This window comes from Hypomesus nipponensis, chromosome 1 (genome assembly GCF_054491055.1).
Source record: "Hypomesus nipponensis isolate SF chromosome 1, ASM5449105v1, whole genome shotgun sequence".
NCBI classification, from domain to species: Eukaryota; Metazoa; Chordata; class Actinopteri; order Osmeriformes; family Osmeridae; genus Hypomesus; species Hypomesus nipponensis.
In genome coordinates, this window is record NC_140361.1 from 4,583,145 (window position 1) to 4,601,517 (window position 18,373).

General features: G+C 45.2%; 1 protein-coding gene across 1 annotated transcript; it reads right to left on the reverse strand.

Moving 5' to 3' along the window:
• Nucleotides 1-19: 19 nt before the first annotated feature.
• LOC146302118 (glutamine--fructose-6-phosphate aminotransferase [isomerizing] 2-like) lies at nt 20-13,254 on the reverse strand. The gene is made up of 19 exons (XM_084703289.1): nt 13,096-13,254; nt 11,340-11,447; nt 10,533-10,634; nt 10,225-10,350; nt 9,980-10,038; nt 8,997-9,131; nt 7,980-8,041; nt 6,736-6,815; nt 5,418-5,535; nt 4,895-5,058; nt 4,468-4,563; nt 4,221-4,318; nt 3,296-3,416; nt 2,809-2,966; nt 2,470-2,584; nt 2,032-2,159; nt 1,693-1,860; nt 1,356-1,517; nt 20-1,243 (listed from the first exon to the last, which is right to left on the reverse strand). The coding sequence occupies exons 1-19, from the start codon at nt 13,100-13,102 to the stop codon at nt 1,199-1,201; spliced, it is 2,052 nt and encodes a 683-aa protein (XP_084559415.1). The 5' UTR covers nt 13,103-13,254; the 3' UTR covers nt 20-1,198.
• Between the last annotated feature and the right edge of the window lie 5,119 nt (nt 13,255-18,373).

An 18,373-nucleotide genomic window follows, 5' to 3' on the forward strand; every position in this document is an offset into this window, starting at 1 on the left:
TTAAAGACACAGAGACACATTTTCATCAACATTTACATTTATTTTTAAATCATTAATATAATCTCATATAAAATATAGAGTAAAAATACTATAGACCTTTAGGGAATCACACCGTTTACTTTGTCATAAAATTACAGAAACGTCTTACCCAACCCTCTAAACCAAAGTTCTGTCACTTCCTCTACTAGGTTTTTGACTGTGCAGCAATTAAGACTAAGGGCCAACCATTGCCATCGTAAGGCACACATGTAATGAAAACGTGTGACAAAGATGCCCCCAGGTTCACAGACAGAGTTATTTAGCTTTACATCACCCAAGGGACAAAACAGTGGTTCTCTGATAAATATAAACTACAGAGGATGAGTGACGTCTGATGGAATGCAAGAACCACCTCTCTCCAGTAGGGGGCAGTACAGAACAGGAGTGTGACATGATAAGAAAGTCATTTGAAGAAGAAAAAAATATCATATATTCAGCTTGTAAATCCCTAGAGTAAAAAAAAAAAAAAAAAACTCACATTTTTGTGAGTACAAGGCACGTTGATGTATCTGTGCAAAGTGAAGCATTCACACCAACATCTAGTCTCCATTTCCATAGGTCAGGGAACCCTCTGGAATAATCTTTGCATACATGTCCCACAATGCAACAGCCTGGTAAGATGCTTACCATTGGATAAAATCTCAATAACAGGAAGAGACACCTCCGGATATTGGTACATTCACACTGCATTTTCGGTCCTAGTTATTGCACAACTGTACACGCTCCAACAGGGAGGGCCTGGGCATAGCTCCTCTCCCACAGACCCAGAACCCTCCTCACTGGTTTCTGTGTGGTTTCTCCAGCGTGTGCATGAACTAACAGCAGACACAGCTGTGGTGCTTCGCAGGGCCAACCAGTGCTGAGGAACGAACACATCTCTGGTTTCTCTGGCTCAGCATGTAGGCCTGCATCACTGAACAGAAACCTTTAGAATTTATTGTTTTTTCTCTTCCCCTCACCCCATTCTCTCCCCCTCTCTCTACAATGGTTTGTTGTCAATGGCACCACTTCAACATTGTATTAGTATGATTTCACATTCCCCGACTTTCAAACATACATGCAAACACACACACACATTCACACACACACATACATACACAAACACACGCATACACATAATTGCACTATTCTGTGTAAAGGTCCACGGTCCCCTTCACATCTATTCCACAGTGACAGACTTGGCCAGGTTCCTTGGGCAGTCCACCTGCAAGCAGAGAGACAGATTAACAGACAGACAGGTGGGCAGACAGCCAGGTGAGCAGACAGACAGGCGCAACAATGAACAGACAGATGAGAGTGCATTTGTTTCGACATACGTCGTAGCCCCGGAGCACAGCCAAGTGGAAGGACATAAGCTGCAGGGGGATGACACTGAGGATGCCCTGGAGACAGTCCACCGTCTGGGGAAGCTGGATGGTCTTATAGGCATTCTGAATGATCTCTTGGTCGCCCTTGCAACACAAGATGATGGGACGACCCTGATAGTGAGACAGAGAAATAGAGAGAGAGAGATAGAGAGAAACAGAAAAAGAGAGCAGGTGATAAGAGTGATGAGTCATCCATACGTTCATTTGCATGAATTATTCAAAGCCTTCCGTCTCTGTACTGTGTGTGTGTGTGTGTGTGTGTGTGTGAGTGTGTGTGTTTCCATACCGCTCGGGCTGTGACTTGCTGCAGGGCGTTCTGACACTTGGTGTAGCAGGCGTCCCTCATGATGATCATGATGACGGGCATGTGTTTGTCTATGAGGGCCAGCGGGCCGTGCTTCAGTTCCCCCGCCAGGATGCCCTCTGAGTGCATGTACGTGATCTCCTTGATTTTCTACAACAGGAGGAATGAACTGAGCAGTCAGCACTTTGAACACGTGCATGATCGATACCGATTCAGAACTTTATATCGCTTTGGATGAAAATGCCAAATGCCTCTCTTTCTCTCTCTGCCCCCCCCTCTCTCTCCCTCTCTCTCTCCCTCTCTCTCGCTCCCTCTCCTCACCAGTGCCCCTTCCAGGCAGGTAGCGTAGTTGAAGCCCCGGCCCATGACCAGAAGAGACTTCTGCTGGTACAGCTCGTCTGCTATGGACTTGATCTGGTCGTCCAGACACAACACCTCCTTAATCAGATCTGGGGTGGGGGAGGGAGGGAGGGGGGGAGGGAGGGAGGGAAGGGGGGAGGGAGGGGAAAGGGGGAGGGAGGGAGAGAAGGGGGGAAGGAGGGAGGGAGGGAAGGGAGGGAGGGAGGGGGGGAGAACTATGCTTTATAACGTATGATAATCAAATGCACAGTTCTGTTGTTGTATAAATTGACATGTAAGTGTGTTATTGTATGTGGGCATGTGATTGTGTGTGTGTGTACTGTATGTATGTGATTGTGAGTGTGTGTGTGTGTGTACTGTATGTATGTGATTGTGTGTGTGTGTGTGTGTTCAGCTCACCTGGCAGCATCCTGAGCCCGTTCATGATATCCAGCCTTCTCTTCTGCAGGGACAGTCTGTCCTCACTGGTCATCAGACCAAACATGATGAGAGACACAAACTGGCTAGTGTACGCCTGGAGAACACACACACACACACACGTTAGTCATTGGTGGTCTGGGCCACTATGGGAAGTTATGCAATACTGTTTAAGTGCTGCGAACCGTGTCTTAGTGCTGTAAACTGTCTCAGTGGTATAAAGTGTGTATTCCCCTAACAGTGCTTTTTCACATATTACATATTCATTCTGGCATCATCACATTGGATCAAAGCTGGTGCCAAATGAGGAAGTCCTCCCACCTTGGTGCTGGCCACGCCTATCTCCGGCCCAGCGTTGATGTGGACCCCACAGTCGGTCTCCCTGGAGATGGAGCTGCCCACCGTGTTGGTGATGCCCACCGTCAGGGCCCCTCGCTCCTTACAGTAGCGCAGCGCCATCAGGCTGTCGGCCGTCTCCCCTTCGGTGAGGCCGAGGTAGGGCACAATTAGTCTGACTTCAAATGTTTCATCAAATATATTACATTTAGCCTTTTTTTGCTTTATTTATTTATCGTTTTTTGTTTTTATTTAGGCAGTGCTAGTTTGAGACAGGGAAGGCAGAGAGAGCGAGATAGGATGACATGCAGGAAATGTCAGCAAGGCCTGTTTATAATTATAAATGCTGAATTGACCACTTCTGTTTTTCATATAATAGTTCGACACCGCTTCCTGTCTGTGTGCAGACGTTACACCGCTTCCTGTCTGTGTGCAGACGTTACACCGCTTCCTGTCTGTGTGCAGACGTTACCTGATTGGCTGATAAAGAAGCAGACGTCGTCCCTGAAGACGGGAGTGTTCCTGTCCAGGAAGTCGCTGGCCAGCTCTACCATCACAGGAAGTTCAGTCAGCTCCTCCAGGATCTGCCTGGTCTGAGAGGGAGGCCAAGGGGACTTCATCATCATCATCATCATCATCATCATCATCATCATCATCATCATCATCATCATCATCATCATCATCATAATCATCATAATCATAATCATCATCATCATCATCATTATCATCATCATCATAATCATCATCATAATCATCATCATAATCATCATCATAATCATCATCATCAACATCAACATCATCATTATCCATTTAGTCATTTAGCAGACGCTCTTATCCATCATCATCATCATTATCCATCATCATCATCATTATCCATCATCATCATCATCTTCATCATCATCATCATCATCATCATCCATCATCCATCATCTACCATCCATCATCATCATCATCTTCATCATCATCATCATCATCATCATCATCATCATCATCATTATCCATCATCATCATCATTATCCATCATCATCATCATCATCATCTTCATCATCATCATCATCATCATCATCTTCATCATCATCATCATCATCATCATCATCATTATCCATCATCTACCATCCGTCATCACTCTTCCCCTAATCCCTTTCTTTTCTCTTTCTCTTCTGCCTCCCAATCATCATCAGGGTGGGGGGGGGGGTGTCAGATGGCTGAGCGGTTAGGCAATAGGGCTATTAATCAGAGGGTTGCCGGTTTGATTCCCGGCCGTGCTAAATTACATTGTGTCCTTGGGCAAGACACTTCACCTCTGTCACCTCTTGACACTTCGCTCTGGATGAGAGCGTCAGCTACATGACTAAATGTAATTCATCATTATCCTTAATCCTGATTGGTCAACTCACCGCCACAGCGGCGTGAAAGCTAGTGCCACAGCCAATCATGATGAGGCGCCGGCAGCGTTTGATCTCCTTCAAGTGGTCCTTCAGCCCCCCCAGGATCACTGAGAACAGAGAACACAATCTTAGTGTGTGTGTGTGTGTGTGTCAACATGGTGGCTGCTATGCTAATATTTATCAAGACTCCGCCAGGATCCTGGAGTTGCTCTGGAACAGGATGTGATGTCAAGCACCCTGATCGCCACGTCTGTACCTGTGTTGGCGTCGAAACAGATCCGCCCTCTCATGGTGTTGAAAACAGACTCAGGCTGCTCGAAGATCTCCTTCTGCATGAAGGCCTCGAAGGAGCCTGAGTGGAAGGAGACAAACCCCGAGGTGTGAGGACTCGGCCTCACTGTGTCCTTACTCACTCTGACCAGCAGAGGGAGACAGACCCCGAGGTGTGAGGACTCAGCCTCACTGTATCCTTACTCCCTCTGACCAGCAGAGGGAGATCGTGGCTGAGTATCACTGCAACTTCGACGTGAAGTTTCCCCCAAAGAATTATATTATACCAAAACACCTTCAGTTGTAGATATTAACGACCTCTAAGATTGACTCTGATGATAGTCTGTATGCACACAACACTATATTACAAGGAAACCCAAATGTTTCCAATAGATAACATGACCCCTTCTGACCTTTCATGATCTGCTGCAGCTCAATCTGCAGGGTCTGAATGGCTCTGACGGAGCTCTCCCCCGCCACACGACTCATCCTGTGCAGAGACAGCTTTCCCTTGATCACCGCCGCTATGTCGTCATCCTCCAGGTACAGGACCTTGTTGGTGTGCTCGATGATGGCACTGTGGGTGGACAGGTGGTAGGAGGATAGGAGGACCATATTTAGGACACACGGAAACAAACACGGACCCTCTCAGATTCTCTCTCTCTCACACACACACACACGTGCACACACACACGTGCACACAAGCACACACACACACACACATACACAAGTAGCAATGGGAAACCCCTGAATGAACTCTAGGCAACGCCAAGATGATACGTAAACATTATTATCTTGACTTCCTTGACTTCATCGACTCTGTGCACGACTTGATATAGATTTATCTGACACACACACAGGTACACACACAAGCACACACACACAAGCACACACACACAAGCACACACACACAAGCACACACACGCACACACACACCTGGCGTCAGAGGCAAAGTAGTACTCCACAGCCTTGCTGTGTCCGACGGCGGTCAGATCACTTGAGGGGTCTGGGCGGTTGTGTCCGTTCTTGTCCTGGACACTGTCCTGGATCACACCTGCAAGGGGTCAGGGGTGAGGGGTGAGGGGTCAGAACAGCACCAGGTCGCCCACAGACTCACGGGCCGACACGGTCAAGAAGTGTGGGGCTGCACCGGAACATTCTCGGGCAGCGCTCCCATGGAGACGAGAGGACGTGTTTGCGAAGGAGGACGTCAGGTAAGAAGATCACACTGATCGAGAGATCATCATTCTTCACACATCGGATTGGAATCGGACGGGGCAACGGTTAATTTGAGAAAATCACCCCCCCCCACCACCACCACCGCCCCAGAGTCCTTGGACATTGGAGCTCCTCTCCTCTGGAGGCTCTGTAGAGGAACACTAACTAACTAACTGTGATAAGAAGACAGTCTCCTCACTGTTCTTTATCACCCAGAGAATGTTCTCCTGCAGAACGCAGAAGAGCGTTGTGCTGAGTTCTGGTGTTCACTGCAGCAGGGGGCGGGACACTGGCTAATTCATAATGATCACGCCACAGTTCATTGGCCGGTATTCATAACCGTGCGAGCTGATTGGTGAGATTCATGCTGGATTTAGCAGATAAAGCATGCATCCCCCCCAAGACACAGTGATTTGACCCCCCAGGAGGCAGACTGACGCACACCTCTAGGAAGGGTTGACCCTTGACCCTCTGGAAGGGAGGGGGGCATTGTGAACCCTTTCAGCACTGAATGGTAAGGAACTACACACACACACACACACACACACACAGGGAGAGGAATACCACACGTTATCACACACAGGTGGCAGTTAGTTAGTGGTTAGTTAGATAGTTGGGTATCACACAATCAAAAATGTTTCCTTTATCTAGCGAGTTAGTTGGTAAGGATTAGTAAAGACTTATTTAGTCAGTCAGATGGATGGTGAAGGTTGAATGCGAACAGACATGGTCTCCTCATGACTTCAGACAGAGTGCTGGACTGATGGGGCTGGCCCAACACAGAGGATTACACAACTCTGGTACTCTGTCACAGCTTTCAGCTTCTTATTACAGATCCACACCAGATTTGTTAGCGAGCATTGTGTAACCCAGTCTTGTGTGCGTGTGTGTGTGTGTGGGTGGGTGTGTGTGTGTGTGTGTAAGGGTGTGTGCAGTATTAACAGAGGAATGTGAGAGCTTTAGCGTGAAAACTAATAATGTCAGATAAAATGGAAAACGAGTAGAGAGGAGAGAAAAGGGGAGGAGAGCATCTCACCAGTGTTGTACTGGATGGGAATTGGTTCTGTTGACTGTTCAAACTCGCTCCGTACACCAATCAGAAGAGGACTTCCTCTCCTGAGAGGAACAGACAGAGAGAGACAGAGAGACGGAGAGAGAGAGAGAGAGAGAGAGAGAGAGACAGAGACAGAGAGAGAGAGAGAGAGAGAGAGAGAGAGAGAGAGAGGGAGAGAGAGAGAGAGAGAGACGGGGTGAGAGGAAGAGAGAAGGGAGGGATAAAATAATGAGATCAGATTTCAGTTTGAGATTTGAAAGTGCACACTCCAAACACAAAACCCACTGCTGTAGGGAAACTAGAGCAGGGTAGGATCTCTCCTGTTTGGGTGCTCTATAAGGCCTATTGTCTACTGGACTACTCTCACACACACACACACACAGCCCACCCCCAGTCCCTTCATTCATCAGTCAGGATTCTGCTCATAGCTTCATGCAATCCTACTGTACCCTGAAAACACCTTCTTACAGACACCTCCTTACAGCTGTCAATGGCTCACATTACCAAATGAAACCCTGGCAATAAGGCCTGTTCTTCATTGAAAACAAACAAGACTTTTAGCCTTTGATCCCCCCCCACCCCTCCCCCTTAGCTGTTTCCCTGTCTATTAAGCCACAATAACGTCAGACAATGATTATTTTAGAGGGCGTGGAGGGTGTTAACACACTGGAATATGTGGTCACTCTCCAGCACACATTGTTTACCCAGAGAGAGACAGAGACAGAGAGAGTGAATGAGAGAGTGAATGAGAGAGAGAGAGAGTGAAGGAGAGAGAGAGAGATATAGAGAGAGAGAGAGAAAGAGAAAGAGAGAGAGAGAGAGAGAGAGAGAGAGAGAGAGAGAGAGAGACAGAGAGAGAGAGAGAGAGAGAGAGAGAGAGAGAGAGAGAGAGAGAGAGAGAGAGAGAGAGTGAATGAGAGAGTGAATGAGAGAGTGAATGAGAGAGTGAATGAGAGAAAGAGAGAGAGAGAGAGAGAGAGAGAGAGAGAGAGAGAGAGAGAGAGAGAGAGAGAGAGAGAGAGAGAGAGAGAGAGAGAGATCCATCTGGCGCTCCCTTTATCCCTCCTTCAAAGGACAGTGAAAGTTGAACACAAAGTGCTCGCGTGAATGTTAAAGACAGAGTGGGAATAGTGAGAGTATGTGTGTGCTGATGTGAATATATGTGTGTTTGCAAAGTATACGTGTGTCTGATAAACATAGTGAGAGTGTGATACACAGATCCATACCTGGTAGCCACAGCCTCTCCTGGGTAATAACGACTCTTGAACACCAGTGCAAAGGCCCCTTCCTAGTTAAACACACGGAAGAAGAACTGATTTTCTCAGAAAACTTAACTGTAACCAGTTTACACAACCAGAGTTTACACAGAGTTTAGGTTATTGACACACAATAACCTATTTAAATTAATGATCCAGATTTCCGGTTTTATAGAACAACTACCGGACATGTTTCTTTTTCTTTAAAATAGCCATTTAATAGCCTACCCTCAAACACAACACAAAACACAAACTCCATGATCCAACATGTACTTCCGCATACTGCATAAGCAAAGTCAATGTTAGTTTTTCTACACAAAATGCAGTTTCTTTACAAAATGACATTCAACATAGGGTTCTATGTTGCTGTCCTTCAAGCAATATGCAAAAGTGGTTCAAATTGTACATTTCAAGCTACATCGACAATTACGAAGGTAAAGTTGACCTAAATCACAGCACAGTAAAAGTAGCTAGCTATCTAGATAGCTACATTGAACGGATTTGAGCAATAACAAACTAATCTAAAAAAATTAATTTAAAAAAAGCGAGAAGCCTTACTGTGTAGGGTTTAGAGAGCCATAGCTGAGGGTTAACTTGACCTGTTCTGGCTTTTAAAAGTTACGCCTGTAACTTTACCGGAAGTTCTAGACCGGGCCTGTTTCTTTCTGGAAATACGTTTTACTGCTTTTGTCTGCATATAGCCAATGTGTCAGAACGTTTTGTCTACAGTAGGCTCCTTTTCACCTTTTCATGTCTTTACCATTCTAACTGTTCCTGACTTCCTGTTTTAAAACCTCTTCTGTATAGCTAGGAAAGTGTGAGAGAGTGAGCGAGTCTGTTTCTACCAGACAGACTGTAATGAATCATGATGTCACCAGCGATGTTAGGGAGTGTGCCAGGATGGCGGAGGATACTTTTTAATGGGATGGAAATTTAAGTGACATCATAAAAGGCGTGTGTGTGCATGTGTGTGCGTGTCATACTCACCAGCTGTTGGATGACCCTCTCTACCAGTGTAGAAAAGGAGACCTCGTCCTTCTCTCTGTTGTCGTAGATGTACTTGATCAGCTTAGGGATCACTTCGGTATCTGTCTCTGACTCAAACTCATACCCCTTAGAGTTCTGGACAGGAAGCAGAAACACGTTTCTAAATCACATAACTCAGATACACGCCACGTTTATCTGAAAGTATTTGAGACACGTCCCTCTATTATACTGAACAAACTACGTCTGAAGGTATTGTGGTGAGGGGCCATTCCATCCAGAACATTCTATTATCCCTGTTTGATGGGTAACATCTCCTACTATACTACATGAGCAGAATTGCCAGAACTGGTGAGACCAGAGTGGCCACGCAAAATAACAGAATTGTACTACAAATATGATTAAGCTAACTCCTTTATGCTCTGGTGGAGGACAGAGGGAGAATCATGTGGTAGACCGCAGTAGGGTGTGTGTTATAGAGAGTGTTATAGGGTGTTATAGAGAGTGTTATAGAGAGTGTTATAGAGTGTTATAGAGAGCGTTATAGAAAGCGTTATAGAGAGCGTTATAGAAAGCGTTATAGAGAGCGTTATAGAGAGCGTTATAGAGAGCGTTATAGAAAGCGTTATAGAGAGCGTTATAGAAAACGTTATAGAAAGCGTTATAGAGTGCGTTATAGAGAGCGTTATAGAGAGCGTTATAGAGAGCGTTATAGAGAGCGTTATAGAGAGCGTTATAGAGAGCGTTATAGAGAGCTTTATAGAGAGCGTTATAGAGAGCGTTATAGAGAGCGTTATAGAAAGCGTTATAGAGAGCTTTATAGAGAGCGTTATAGAGAGCGTTATAGAGAGCGTTATAGAGAGCTTTATAGAGAGCTTTATAGAGAGCGTTATAGAGAGCGTTATAGAGAGCGTTATAGAAGGCGTTATAGGATAGAGAGTGGGATAGAGAGTGGGATAGATGGAACAGTCGTAGGCGGAGCTTACCAAGTACTTCTTCAGCTCTTTGTAGTTGGTGATGATGCCATTATGGATGACAACAAACTCTTGACAGAGTGACAGAAAAGGTGCGATAGAGAGGAAAGAAAGACAGAGATAGAAATGATCATAAACTTTCACATTCCAACCTATTAGGAGCACACTCATACCGGGGTGGGGGGAGGCGGTGCTGCATGCAGAAAGGATGTAAATAGTGTGTGTGTGTGGGGAGGGGGCATATGTGTGTTTCTTACCATTGTTGTTGTCGGAGCGGTGAGGGTGGCTGTTGAGTGCGCTGGGCTCTCCGTGTGTTGCCCAGCGTGTGTGCGCGATGCCAAAGTGCGTGTCCAGCCCCTCTTCCAGATCCATAGAGTCTTTTTCTGAACAGAACACACACACATTCACACAGATCACTAACACAACACACACTGACCACCCCCACTGTAACACACCAATAATTAATCAGTAACATGAACAGTAAGTTAGCCAGTGAGACGGTTAGTCAGTCACCTAAACAGTCAGACATTTATCCAGCCAGCCAGTCAGCTAGCTTGAGACCTACTGTAGAGTTCTTCATCCAGAGCCTTGACCTTGCCCTTCTTCTTGATCAGACAGATGCTGTTGCTGACTGTTTCCGTCTTCTTGGAGCCATCCACTGCTATGCCTGAACAACAAACATTTACATTACATTTAGTCATTTAGCAGACGCTCCAGAGCGAGTTACAGTAAGTACAGGGACATCCGAGGCAAGTAGGGTGAAGTGCCTTGCCCAAGGACACTAAGTCACATACTGACAGACTGGTTATTGTCCTTTGCGACATAAGACATTAAGACATCCTTATTGTCTGACTGGTTAGGGATATTTTTAGCGTTACAGTAACAGCTCTAGCCATGGGAGCCATGAAGAGGAGGATCACAGCACAAAAAAAACTGCACACATAGTTCAAGTTATGAGGGTGTGTGAAGACACGTGGGTGTGTGTGTGTGTGTGTGTGTGTGAACACGAGGGTGTGTGTGTTGAGCAACATATGGGGTTTTGCCACCTATGAAAGGAGCTCTTAGAGTTGTGAATGTATCCTGCTGGCCAAAGAGAACAAACATAGAGAGACACACAGAGGTGTGTGTGTGTGACAGAGAGTTCTATGACTGTCCTGAGGCAAGGGTGTGTCGCTGTGCTGTTTGCCTGGTGTACTGTATACCCATCGCTATGCTACATCTCTATGGAGCCACTGGCAACAAAAGAAGCCTACCTTGGAATAGTATGATATTCAAAAAGCGTGTACTTGTGTGTGTGTACAGGTGTGTGTGTGTGTGTGCAGGTGTGTGTGTACTGGTGGTGTGTGTGTGTGTGTGTGTATCTAAGTCCTACCTGCTGAATCGTATCCTCTGTACTCCAGTCTCTGCAGTCCCTTGACCAGCGTATCAAATATCTCCTTTCTGGTGCGAGGCACTTGGTAATTCAGGTAGGCAAAGATCCCTGTTAGGAAGGCGGGGGGGGGGGGGGGGGGGTAGGGGGAGAGAGAGAGAGAGAAAAAAGGGGACAGGGACAGAGAGGGGTAGTGGAGGACGGAGGGAGAGGGGGGGAGATTAGCTCTCTCGGTTAGGGAATCAGGCTATCAATCAGAAGGTTGCTGGTTTGATTCCCGGCCATGCAAATTGATGTTGTGTCCTTGGGCAAGGCACTTCACCCTACTTGCCTCGGGGTCCCTATACTTACTGTAAGTCGCTCGGGATACGAGCGTTTGCGAAATGTAAATCTACTTCATAGTGTTACCTTCAAGTGTTGATCTAGCTGCAAGCACATTCTGTTTGCAAAGGGTGTTGAAATATGGGTTATGGTGGAGTTGCAAATATGGTAGGGCCCCACAAACAGATTCTTTATAAGACCTGGGAATGTGTGAAAAATACACAGAAGAGAGGCAGTAGTGTGACTGTTATTGCCATCCTGTCCTTCTTTAAGGCAAGTGAACATGTTAGGATGAGAGGCAAGGGGTCTGGATGTGAGGCTTCTAAATGGCAGGTAGTTGACATGAAAAAAACATGTCATTGTATCTACATTTCTCGTATAACTCCACCTACAACTAATCTAATCAGAGGGCCATATAGGCCATAAATTGTAACAGCCTAAACAGGCAGAACCTGGCAAGGCCGTAGCCATGGAGTCAACATTAGGGGGGACGAATTAATGTTGTTATGATAATTTCGGACAGCGTGCGTGGTTGCCTGTCGTAGCGTATAGCGCATTTATATTTTTATAAATATGTATTATGATTACGGCCTTGGAACCTGGGGCAGTTATATGCCTAGAAAAGGAAAGTTCCAGGTTTGCGAGGTTTCCAGAGCAACACAGGTGGCCATTGAGTGGAACACATAGCGCGCAGTGTTCGGTGCGCACCGGCGGAGATTTGATAACCACCGACCGGACAGACTGTAAAATATTTACTCTGAGCAGCAAAGTCTGCCTATGCAAGGCAGATGGAATGCCGTCAGACAAGTTATATTGCTTGCGATAAGGCATTAAAACACTTAATATAATAACGCTGAGAAAATGATCAAATTTGACCTCAGCCTATTATCTTCACATGTGCGTCCTTTAAACGACAGTGGATTTGAAAACACACTCAAGTTCAGTATAGGCCTATGTTCCGTATTTACGTTGATCACAAAACTATTTCAGTCTGGTTACAATGTTGTCAGACCTGTCCTACAGCCACTCTGACACGTAGCCGTCCACACTGCGCAGAAGCTTCCAAAACTCATGATAAGAGTAGAATACATGAATGAAAACCCCTGTAGTTTAATATAAATTAGACCTTCTGATTACAGAAAAGACGTTTGAAGTCCAAGTAAGATTATTTACATTGTTAAGTAGAGATGTAAATTGCCAACGGACATGAAAGACTGACTAGAGGGCTAAGCTTGAATTGTCCAACACAAACGTACAAGCCAGTATTTTTCTGCTTTAAACATAGCACTGAGGAATTCAAACAAAGGTAATAAAACAATATGTTATCATGTAGGCTATTAATTAGTTTTTTTCAGAAATAATCAACTGTCCCACATTCTCGTGCGCAATTCCCTAGCTATAAGCCTTACGCGCTACAAAAGACATGTCCGGTCCTTACCGCACATCTTTGTGGTTATGTTTTCGTTGCTGGATACGGTTTTCGGCGACAGTGAGGTTTCACAGTAGTTCTTGTGCTAACATCCAAACGTAAATGTGTAAACCAGCTCACTTTTACCATTTTATATAAAGACAATTTCCGCAAGACACGGCTCCACCCCCGTCTCCAGGCAACCAGTGACACCTTGTCCGGAGACAAGCGCTCGCTGAATTTCGACTAATTTTAAAGTTGAACAGCAGGTCAACCAGTAATTTGTACAACACGTGAAAGTAAAATAAATACATGGAATCAAACCCAACTCTACCGATAGCCTATAGTATTGACAGTCCTTGCCTTCTCGGAACACCAAACACCGTTAATAGCCAACCTTCACCAGTAGGCTACACGATTATAGATGAGAAACAGGCAGGTATACCTTGGTAGAATTGGTTTTAGTTTGACGCGGTACAATAAAACCCAAGGATAAATTCCCCCAAAATGCCAACAGTTAGTTGAATCAAATACTCCCCAAATACACGGATGTATTTTTCCCAGTTGTGCCGAGACGGGGGGAGAGAGAGACAGGGAAAGAGAGAGAGAGAGTGACCGGGAGAGAGACAAGAGAGTTGGAGTTGAACAATTAAAGTATATTTTGAGTGTGTCATGTCTGGCTTGATCACATCTCTCTCAGTGAAAACCTCTCTTAAGGATGTATCTTTGGATCTGAAAGGATCTGAATCTAGCGAGGTCCCATGCCTAAGGATAGCCTAACCTGCGTGTGTGCAGGTGTGTGTGTTTGTTGGGTAAGGTGGGAGGGGGTCCCTCCTGAGGATTACCAAAGTACTAATGAGCTGCTCACAGTTTCTCTTTATCCAATCAGATCCAACCCAGAGATCAAAGGTTCCTTAATCGCTATGATGATATAAAATGAAGGGCACTTCTTCAGAGTGTCCAAAGAGACAAGGAGTGTGTGTGTGTGTGTGTGCGTGCATGTGTGCCCATAAAACTTGAACATGAACTCTGGAGAACTATTACTACTACCCATATAATGTAAAGCTGGCTCCTGTCTGTCGGTGAGTGGCAAAGGGCAGGTTACACCCTAGATTAAAACGACTTTATCAAAATGGCTATTGGGACATAAACATTTCCTGGACTCCTCTCCCTCTGAAATGAACTCTTCCCCAATGGATTGTTACAACACAGCTTCATCAGGTAGAGTGTGTCCTAGTCTTACGCACTCACAGATATACACACCAACACACACCCACACAATCACACACACACACACACACTCCCCCCAGCTCCCTCATTCCCCCAGTGAGTGATGGGGTCACCTACAGGCTAGCCAGGGTTTCAATCAGACACAGATGTGGCTATGAAGTCAGAGACACACACACACACAGGCCTGACCCCAACACACGTCTCTCCAACAAATCAAATCAAATCAAATTTATTTGTATAGCCCTTTTTACACGCAAGCATGTCACAGAGGGCTTCACATACGCCCATAGAACTGCCCCTCAACCAACCTAAACCCTCAAGGAAGACAAGGAAAAACTCCCAGAAAAACTCCCAACGGGAGAAAAAATGGAAGAAACCTTGGGAGGAGCAATTCAGAGAGGGATCCCCTCCTCCAGAGACGGTTGGCAAGAGAGAGGAGCAGAACACAAGCTAAACATAGTCATACAGTGTCAATGGGTTTTAAAACACCAAAAATCCATTGTTCGGCTTTATAGACGTTGGATGGGACCTGGAAACTCGCTGTTGACCGTCATGTCTCTCTAACACACGTCTTCCACCCGATTGAATTTTCTCTCCCTAACGAACGGTTCTCTTGCTAACACACACACGGGTATATTTGAGGTATGTTGTTGTCCTGAAGGTATATGTTGGCTCTGCTGTCAAACAAGGCTGTATATGGGCTGGGAATCAGATGGCTGAACGGTTAGGGAATTGGGCTACTAATCAGAAGGTTGCCAGTTTCGATTCCGGCTGTGCCAAATGACTTTGTGTCCTTGGGCAAGGCACTTCACCCTACTTGCCTCGGGGGATTCTCCCTGTACTTACTGTAAGTCGCTCTGGATAAGAGCGTCCGCTAAATGTAATGTAAATGTATGTCACGTAAATGAGGATCTCAACCGCTCACCCACTAGACATGGCAGCTACCTAGCATTTTATTGTCTTATCTCGGCCCCCTCATTGACTGAATGAAAGGGAGAGGCCAATAAAATCTTGTCACATGACGGTACTGTCAGCTCATCAAGATGAGCCAGGACACTTGGATCAAACTCAGGTGTGCTTGTCACCATGCGTGCATTGCATTAATTACGGTTGGTAGACAACATCAAAAATGTTCATATCTGCTTTCATATCTACATAATCTATCACCTCCCTGTCACCTCCTGTACCAGGAACCAAATACACATTCTACTTCCTCTCTGACTCACAGACCTATACGGGAAAGGCGTGCGAGTCCTGGAGATGGTTCTACAAGCAGAATTCCGAGGGGACCTCATCCTGGTGTGTCAGATCGTGTGTCAGTCTCTTATGCATGCTTGGTGGGGGCCAGCTGTGAATGAGCTCAATGTCCCAACTTCTGTCATCTGCAGCACATCATTATGGAAGGAGAGCAGGGACTACGTCATAGATACTCCTCCCTTTTTATAGTTTAATCTTCTTCTCCTTGCGCCACAATAACTCTTAAGTTATTGGTCACCAGTATTCTAATTTGGCACATTGATACTACAGGCCAGTGGGTACCACCAGACCGCTAATTGTCCACGTACGCCCATAGGTGGCGTTATAAACCCCGCCAACCAAGTCTACGTGATATCTCCAGTGCCCCATTACTCAAAAATTACTGAAAATTGGTATTCATGCCTTATTTCTCATGGGGAACAAAATAGCTCCCAGGACCCACAAGGTCCGCCATGATGGATTTTCATGTACAACAACATTTTGCAAAAACCTTCAAAATGTATGTCCTCTTAAACCAAAGGTCCAATTGTTTTGAAATTTAGTACAGATGTGTAGAATTGATGTCTTTCAAACATAACTTGGGGGAAATTAATAAAATATAACATGGCTGAAAGGGGTGTATTTATATAAATGTCCACATTGCCACTATAACTTTGTGTCAATAAATCAAATCAAATTTTGACTGATGGTTTTTCAAACCTTATTGGCTTCAAGATGAGATCATTCTGAAGAACCATGTGCAATTTCACCTTGATATGTCAAAATATCACTGAATTACAGCTGTTTAAACTTTGGCTGAATCTGACAATGCCTGCCTTTGTCTTATTTTATTATCCAGTTACTAAACATTGCAAAGTTCAGGTCTGAGAATGGCTCGATTGGCTGAGATGTTGAGCTGGTAAGCGAATGGTAGTAGTTCCGAAAAAAGTCAAAAGGCATGTTTTTATTTTATTTTTTCTGACAGAACGGTTTCTAGTCTTCCGGTCAATCCCCTGGTTGTAAAACATAGCAGGGTTTATTTGAGCCCATTATAACACTCCGATCATTTGTTTAGTGAGGCTGTGTAAGAGAATCAGATGGCTGAGCGGTGAGGGAGTAAGGCTAGTAATCAGAAGGTTGCCTGATTGATTCCCTGCAGTGCCAAAATGAAGTTGTGTCCTTGGGCAAGGCACTTCACCCTACTTGCCTCGGGGGGGAATGTCCCTGTATTTACTGTAAATCGCTCTGGATAAGAGCGTCTACTAAATGTAATGTAAACCAGTGGTTCTCAACCTTGGTCCTCAATTACCCCCTGTCCTGCAAGTTTTAGATGTTTCCCTGCTCCAACACACCTGATTGGGTCGTTATTTAGTTATGCAGAAGCCTGTTAATGACCATTCAATTGAATCAGGTGTGTTGGAACACGGAAACATCTCAAATGTGAAGGACAAGGGGTACTTGAGGACCAGAGTTGAGAACCACTGGTTTAAACCACTGCAAAACAAGCCAGGTTCATCACAGTGGCTAGCTACTTGTAGTCTAACTGGATAGTTTAGGACTGTGGCATCCCTTTGGTTACCATGGTAACCTGGCCAGTGATAGAGAGAGAGTCTTTTTGGCCTTTATTCCTCAGACTCCTTTGGTTGAACCTCCAAATCTGCATGTCAGCACACATATATCCTTCAACACCACCTGTAACCACAGCTACAGCCCTGTCATTACCCTGGCATGCTGCCACGGCAACCTCAGAGTTGAAAGGTGACGAGAGAGGAAATATTTTAGTTCCTGGTTCGGATGTTTACTGGACTGTTCTGGACTCTGTACAATGAGAGTTTCTGGTCTTTTATGTAGAAGAGGAGTGGACTAAAGTAGAACAAAACCAGGACCAGGGCCACAATCAGGACCAGGAACAACAGCAGGACCAACCAGGGGCAGAGGAGAATTACAGCTTGGTAATAAGCCATGACATTTTCCTCATTCCTGCATCACTAGTAATTCTCATCACCTGTTTAAATCTTCATTCCTTTTGAATGAGGATTAAAACCCACTCACAGAACTATCATTACCCGTTGTACTGTATCCGCATTCTGTTGAATATATTGGTCGTGATGGTGATAATTACGCTAAACCATGCGCAAATACAAGGACTTGTTTCCTGGATTCATGGGGATAGAACTATCTTCATTATGAATTATCAAGTTTTCTTGTGAACCAGGAAGTCAGGCACAGCTGGGTGACTCCTCAGGTAGCCTTACCACTAACCCCGCCTCTACTTTACACTTGTGCTGATGTGTCATCAAGCTGGTGGTGGAGCCTTATGGAGAAGCATGTCCGTGTTGTGTTTGCGCTGTAAATGAGATGGAGGCTTATCTCTGACCACATTACACAATGTAAACTCTCCCTTACACTGTATCCCCTGGAAAGAGACATAGACATAAAACTCAACTGGGGCACAGGCCCCTAATTCATATCCCTTTTTTTATTTCAAGCTTGCTGTGCACAATGCACTACTAGGCTATAGAAACTCCCCTTGCTTAACAGTTCACAACAGTTCAGGGATGCAAGTTTGATATCAACTTTGGCAGGGACATCAATGCTAATGCAAACACGCATTTTTTGGGCATTAATTTGAGCGCAAATACTGTATTTTTGAGCTTCATTTAATATTATTATTTTTAGTTTTAGTCAAAATAGGATGATCGGTAGGCCTATCATTTACAAACTATCCTTAGTTTTATAATGTTTTCTTAGCCTACCTCAATTCTGACTTGTGTGTCGAGTCCGACACTTGGGGGCTATTCCAGAAAGCAGGTTATGTGACATAGCCGGGTAAGTTAATTGA

Excerpts from the sequence above, each read along its gene's own strand:
- LOC146302118 (XM_084703289.1), bottom strand. Across the intron at positions 6,816-7,979 it reads GGAGAGGCTGTGGCTACCAG|GAGAGGAAGTCCTCTTCTGA; the intron begins GTATGGATCTGT and ends TGTTCCTCTCAG. Across the intron at positions 2,585-2,808 it reads TAGGCGTGGCCAGCACCAAG|GCGTACACTAGCCAGTTTGT; the intron begins GTGGGAGGACTT and ends TGTGTTCTCCAG.